The sequence below is a fragment of the Nematolebias whitei genome, chromosome 14, assembly GCF_014905685.2.
Source record: "Nematolebias whitei isolate Nwh7 chromosome 14, NemWhi1, whole genome shotgun sequence".
Taxonomy (NCBI): Eukaryota; Metazoa; Chordata; class Actinopteri; order Cyprinodontiformes; family Rivulidae; genus Nematolebias; species Nematolebias whitei.
Genome location: NC_056511.1, coordinates 1,620,087 through 1,626,715, shown reverse-complemented (window position 1 = coordinate 1,626,715; position 6,629 = coordinate 1,620,087). Strand labels below are relative to the sequence as shown.

At 52.0% G+C, this 6,629-nt stretch overlaps 1 protein-coding gene across 1 annotated transcript in view; it reads left to right on the top strand.

Annotated features, from left to right (window-relative positions):
• The window catches only part of pcf11 (PCF11 cleavage and polyadenylation factor subunit), a 16,009-nt gene that overhangs the window by 2,651 nt on the left and 6,729 nt on the right, over nucleotides 1-6,629 (top strand). Inside the window, exons 4-8 of the mRNA XM_037687744.1 lie at nucleotides 1,918-2,124; nucleotides 2,231-3,156; nucleotides 3,221-3,395; nucleotides 3,468-3,798; nucleotides 3,869-4,021. Coding sequence (XP_037543672.1) covers nucleotides 1,918-2,124; nucleotides 2,231-3,156; nucleotides 3,221-3,395; nucleotides 3,468-3,798; nucleotides 3,869-4,021 — 1,792 coding nt within the window. The remainder of the gene's footprint in view (nucleotides 1-1,917; nucleotides 2,125-2,230; nucleotides 3,157-3,220; nucleotides 3,396-3,467; nucleotides 3,799-3,868; nucleotides 4,022-6,629) is intronic.

The window sequence follows — 6,629 nt, the reverse complement described above, 5'->3', positions numbered from 1 at the left end:
GGGGGGGGGGGGGTGTCTACTGATGCTGGTCAGTAACAATGAGTCAGTGTTGGGGGGGGGGGGGTCTACTGATGCTGGTCAGTAAAGGCTCCCATGTACTCGGGCGTACTGTGTGGACACTGCGTCCTCAGAGGGTTCAGACTCCACCCTGAGCGGCTGCGGTCAGCTCCACAGGTGAGGGGCGTTTACCTTCGGGACAAATTGAGGTCGCCGAGGTCATTTCCTGACACTCCTACTGGGTTGATTGACAGGTCGCAAAAAAGAGCGCGCTGCGGGCGGCCCTGAGTAGAGGCCGCGCAGGAGCAGCGGTGTGTCCGTGTATGTTGTTAGGGCTGCACCGATTGCAGTTTTCTGGCCAATCACAGATTTTTACAAAGTCTGACCTGTCGATTCTGATTTTGTTTTATAAGCGACACCGTCGGGTGTCATAAGGTCACAATGTACCTTCAGTTTTCTAATGTTTTATTGAAAAACATGCCCTTGAACAATATCCTATAAACAGTACAGACTTGTTTGAACTGTCCTTGATGAAGTGCTCTGAAATATAAATGAAGTTTAGACAATTGTTGTTAAAACAAAAAAAATGGTGAAATCATTTTCTCGTGTAAGTTTCGGTCGATTTCCCAAAATTAAGGAAATTTGGGCCGATTTATCGATGCACCCCTAGTTGTTAATAAAAAGTTCTAAAAAATAAAAAACGGGGAGCGCTGGTCCTGCAGTCCACACATCAGACCAGCCCCCCAGGAAATCTCCAGACCCTCCTGCAGCCACGCTGGACCTGAGTTTAATTCTCTCGTGATAAATTCTTTAATTTGTCACCGTCTCAGTCATGATGTCGACGGAGGAGGAAGAGATCGCTTGCCTTTTGGCCAAAATATAATTAAACCAGATTAAGGATGAAGAAATGAAATTTAATACATTGGTGTCACAAACAAAACAGTCTGTCGCCGGCAGTTTATTGTGCGACACATAGGCCTGTCGCAATAAATCAATCAATTAATCACATGATAAATTAAAATGATTGACCTCATTTTCATTTATCAGCTGTATCGTTTGTCTCTCTTTCTACTGAAGACACTCGATGACAAATTCAACTCCGGTTCTTCACTGACCCCTCCCTTTCTCATTTCTCATTAAAATCTGGTTTAACGTCCAAAATTGTGTTTTTGGACATTAAAAGAAGCTAAGCTACGAGCTAAGCTAACAGATCGACCTCAGGGAAAATAAAACCCTCCCGTCTTGTCGAAGCTCCTCCCTCTCATTTTCCTTAGACACGCTGTTCGCTCCCTCACTATCCATCCTTCGGTTCAGTCTTATGCTGCCATCTGGTGGTTGTGAAAAGGTTCTGCACTCAAAACAAATTAAACATTTCTTCAATTTGACAATAATTACTAATTATGGGAGACTGTGATGAAGCCAAGGTTCATCTTGTCTGCTGGATTCTTGGAGAACTTTACTAACTGTCCTTTATGTGAATGTTCCTGTAAAGTCCCTGAGACAAGTTTGTTGTGAACTGGTGCTTTATTAATAAACTGAATTGAATTAATTATTGTCAAATTTAAAACCGTATTATCGTTTATCGCAATAATTTGAGAGGATTAATCGCCCAGCAACATTATCGTGACAGCCTAGTGACACAGAACACGTGCACGGTCGTACAAATGGAGCTTTGCACGGACACGCCCTGCCCAAGTATGAGGGAGCCTTAACGAGTCCGGGGGGGCGGGGTGTCTACTGAGGAACAGTAACCACGAGTCAGGGTCAGGCTGTTGGCGTTTGTAAACATCTGTAAGTTTGGATGGGGGGGTTATTGCAGATGTTTTCTAACAGAACCGTTCTGGACCTCCTCTAGTCGGATCAGAACTCCAGGCTCAGGTGGACCTTTAATCAGGGCTTGAAATTTGTTTCTTTCTTCAGGCTGAGGAGCCGCCCTCTCCGCAGGCGGCCCAGCTTCCGGCGCCGGTGCGTGCCCCCTCACCGACCCCCGGCGCCAGCCAGTCCAGCCTGACCCAGGAGCAGCTGATCCGGCAGCAGCTGCTGGCCAAGCAGAAGCAGCTTCTGGAGCTCCAGCAGAAGAAGATCGAGCTGGAGCTGGAGCAGACCAAAGCCCAACTGATGGGACAGGTCAGAGTCTCGGAGACTGTTCTGGTTCTGGTTTGGCTGTGTTGAAGCTCCAGAACCTCTGATGGACATTAAACTCGTCCCAACAGTTTTTGTTGTGTTTCTACAGGCTGGGTTTGCATTACCACCACCGTCTACGGTCTCTAGTCCTGCAGCGTCCAGCTCCCTGTCCAAGCCCGTCAACCAGACCGCTCCTGTGATCCGGCCCTGGATCCCCCCCCCGCCCCAGACTGAACCAAAACCTTCCACTAGAGACCCCCGTCTGAACCGCACCGGTCCCCTAGCTGCAAAAAAAGAGAGTCCTCTGGTCACTCCTGACCGGAAACCTTTGGACAAATCCACCCGGCAGGACAAAACCCGGCCCCCCAGGAAAGAAGTGTTAGAGGACAAGTCCAAGTCTCCGTCTCTGCTGAACAGAAGTGTCCAAAAACCCAGACCGGTGGAGGCGGAACCTCAGAGACCCGCCGAGGACGCCAAGAAGGACCCCAGGCTGAAGAAACGGCTGCAGGACAAAACGTCGGAGACCAGAGAGGACGAGGTGAAGGACAAAAAGCGCTGCAGCGACAAGGAGCGGGACGAGGCCCCGCGGGGACCAGAACCCCCGAGGACCGCCAAGTCCAGACTGGTGAACGGCTCCGTGGCCAAACAGGACCGAGGCGACTCCGCAGACAAGGCCGACTTCAAAACCGGAGGAAACGCCCGAACCCACGCCAGGAAACGGTCTCGCTCGCGCTCCCCCACCGCCTCCCCCAAGAGGAAGGACAGGCGCTCGCCCAAGGGCCGGCCCCGAAGCAGCTCCCCGTCCCACAAACCCGGGAAGCCCAGGAGGGTCCGAGTCGATGACGTGCAACACGGCAAACTGGGTCGAGACCGACTCGCCCTCAAAAAGACTCAGTCAGAAGGCAGGAGGCCGAAGAGGCCAGCAGAGGACCGCCGCTCCGAGTCCAGAGACTCCCCCCGAGGACACGACGGGGGGGTCAAGGAGCCCAAGGAGGTGCCTCAGCGCTGGAGGAGCGGCTGGGAGGAGAACAAACAGTGAGTCCACTTCCTGTCAGAACCTCAGTTCTGTAGCTCTGTCTCTAAAATGTTTTCTGTCCAGCCTGAAGCTCCTGGAGGACGCTCGCGCCAAGACCGGTCCTCTGAGACACAAACTGTACGGCACTCCGACCCGTCCCGGCACCCCCAGGACCCCAAAGCATCGTCTCAGCGTGGACCCTGACCTGCAGATTCCTGAAGTCCTCAACTCCGCCTCCAAGAAGGACCTGCTCAGGAGGGTGCGTCCACAGAACTCATCCTTTTTGTCCTCCCTTCTGTCCCCATGTCTCTGAACGCTCGTATCTCTGCAGGCTAGCAAGCGTCTGGAGAGCGGCGAGATCTCCCAGGAGGACTTCCTGAACATGGCCCACCAGATCAAACACCTGTTCCAGTACCAGGAGGAGAAGCAGCGCTCCGAGGCCTGGGACGGCGCCCAGAACCAGTGTCCCTCGGCTCAGCCCCGCTCCCACGACGCCATGGACGCTGCGGAGCTGTCCTACTACGAGCACAAGTCCAAGCTGAGGAAGACGCAGGTCAGCCGCCGGGTCCCTGCCGAGGACACGCAGAACACGTCGGAGGACGCCGGGGACAAAAGCCTGAGCGCTGAACATCCGTACATCCACCTGCCGCGGGACAGACCAGGTGAGACACTGGTCTGTCAGACGTCTCCTCTGGGCATGTTCTTGTCTTTGACGTGTCTGATGATTGACAGGTGAGAGGCGGAGCAAAGAGCTGGAGGAGCCGCGGGCCCCTCTGGCCCCCATGATCGAGGAGTACAACCACGGCAAAGAGTTCCCCACGCTCAAGTCTCTGCCGGGACTCCGCTTCAGACGGAGAGCCGACCCCCGCGAGTCCAGAGACACCGGTGAGTCCTCATAGTCCAGGTTCTGGAGGTGCCAGCAGGAACCAGAGCTCTGCATCAGTTCGCCTTGTGCGGTTCTGTGAGGTGGAGTCGGGTTGAACCAGGGGCACCCACCTCTGAGACTGAGCTGGTCCAGAGGGACCGAGAGACACGAAGACTGTCCTTTAATTCTAGTATTACTGTAATTGTCTGTCTTTAAAACGCACCTGTCTCTAAGCTGCACTTATATAAGATGAATCGTATGTTCATGAGACGCTCCGGTTAATTAGCTGCGAGCATCCACCGTAGACCTGTCATTTGTAACCCGGGGTCCCGCCTGGGTCGGGCTTTTTATTGTGTCAGGGACGCACGCGGCCGATGATCCAATATATGCCAACGTGGCTTGCCATTCAACACCCGCCGCGCGCTGACCGGCCGGTTGAACGAGGAAAAAGTTCAGTTAAGCTTCAGACGGACGACTGCCAGAGATCACGGCCCAAATGGACGTTCCTTCAGCCGCTGCGCTCGGCGGACGCACGTGGTCGACCCAAACGGGCGACGTGTCGGAGCAGGATGCAGGGGAAGCAGTTAATGCACTTTGACTCCTCGGCTCGGATCGTCTGCCCCCTCAGCCGCACGCGGCACCAACCGTTCATGATAGTTGTGGTATAAGCAGTCAAAGCTTAATTAAAAATGGGGGGGTCGTGTTCGACCTGTAATTACTGTTAATTCGTCGCGTCGGGTTCGGAGATGATGGCTGGGTCGGTTCTGATTCTTTGGACCCGAGTGCAACTCTAATCCACTGCACATCCTTGGGATCTGTGCCCCAGTCGGCTCCAGCTGTGCAGCTTCCTTGTAGTACAAGAACCAGCCAGCAGGTGGCGCTTCACAGCTGCAACATGAAACCTTCAAATGAACACGGAGCGACCTAAACATCACCAGACACAACACCTACATAACTGAACATATTTACCGGTAAATATTACCCAGAGTCTCATCGAGCTCATGTGACCGGTAGTCGAATAGTTCCGGTAGAATGTGTTGAATATTCTTTAAATTAGTACCATTGATTTTATTGGTCAACACTTGTTCACAACAGCTGTTTTTAAATGAACTTTCTAAATAAATTGGACGTGATTCTCCTCAGCAGAGCTCACAGGAGGAGGAGGAGGAGGAACACCTCCTCCTCCTCCTGTTGAAGCTGAAACAGGAGGAGGAGGAGGAGGAGGAACACCTCCTCCTCCTCCTGTTGAAGCTGAAACAGGAGGAGGAGGAGGAGGAGGAACACCTCCTCCTCCTCCTGTTGAAGCTGAAATGAGATACTGGTCTTTAAACACATTTACCGTACACAGAAAAATGAAAAACTTCTATTAAAACATGCACCAGACTCGCTGCGTCTCCAGTCCTGACCATGGACACGTCGATGCAGCCGTTTCCTCCTCGACAGCCGAGCTCTTAGCAGGAAAGCTGCATCGTAGGAAATCCTCCGGGTGTTTTCCGTTATCGCTGAACAAGCGAACAGGTCTGTGCACGAAGCACACGGGAACAATCTGAAGACATGACTTCACGTCTGTCTTGGGGGAGGGTCCTCCAGAGTACCTCGTTGGTCATTCAGGTTAGACTTCTTGTCACATGACGGAGAGGGTGGAGTTATAGATGTGTATTTGAAACCATGCTCAAGAGTCGTTGCACATCTGATTACCTGAGGGCGTTCTCTCTGTCACAAACACCTGCCCCCCCGGGGGGGGGGAGCGGGGCTGGGAGCCACAAGCGCCCAGCTCTGTCAAAGGAAAGTGTTACTCTGTGGCAGGAAGTCTTTCAAAATAAAATAGAAATGTTTAAAATTATGAAAACAATAAGACGCTCCTGCATATAAACAGCGGGGCACGAAGTGTGAGACCAAAGTAACAGCTTGTACACCAACAAGTGTCAGGACTCACAACAATTAACTATAAGGATTTACCATACGATCAATTATTATTGATCATTACCGATTAGAACTGGAGCCCTCAGTTTTATGTCTCGGGGGTGTGGACGGTTGTCTCTTGGTGTGTCCCTGTGATGGACTGGAGGCCTGTTCAGGCTGTCCCCGGTCTTCAGTCAAAGGCAGCTCTAGCCCCCACCCCGACACGGATTAGGAACCGGGGGGGGGGGGGGGGGGGGGAACATTTGAACTTCAGAGTGTTTTAATCCACTCGTTATGTGCAGCGTTTTTAACTGATGTCACATCTGGACTCCTTTTAAACTAAATGTTTTCACATTAGTCATTGCTTCTGTTAAAAAGGAGAGGTTTGGTGTTCTCCAGGAACTTAACTGGTTTAGAGCAGCAAGGAGTTGAACTCCCATTAAAGAAGATGGAGACAGATCAGTTCAGGGTTGATGTTTGCTGGTTCTTCTGGTGTTTACACTCGGCAGTAAACTGGGTGCGAGCACCATTTGTAGTCAAATACGTGTAAACTGGGAAAGTGCAGGTACATGCTGGAACAGCGACGTCTGTCGGGAGAGCAAAAACTAAAACACAGCTTGGCGGTGCGTTCAACTACACACACATATGGGCTTTCTAACATCTGTCGAGGGCTTTCTAACATCTGTCGAGGGCTTTCTAACATCTGTCGAGGGCTTTCTAACATCT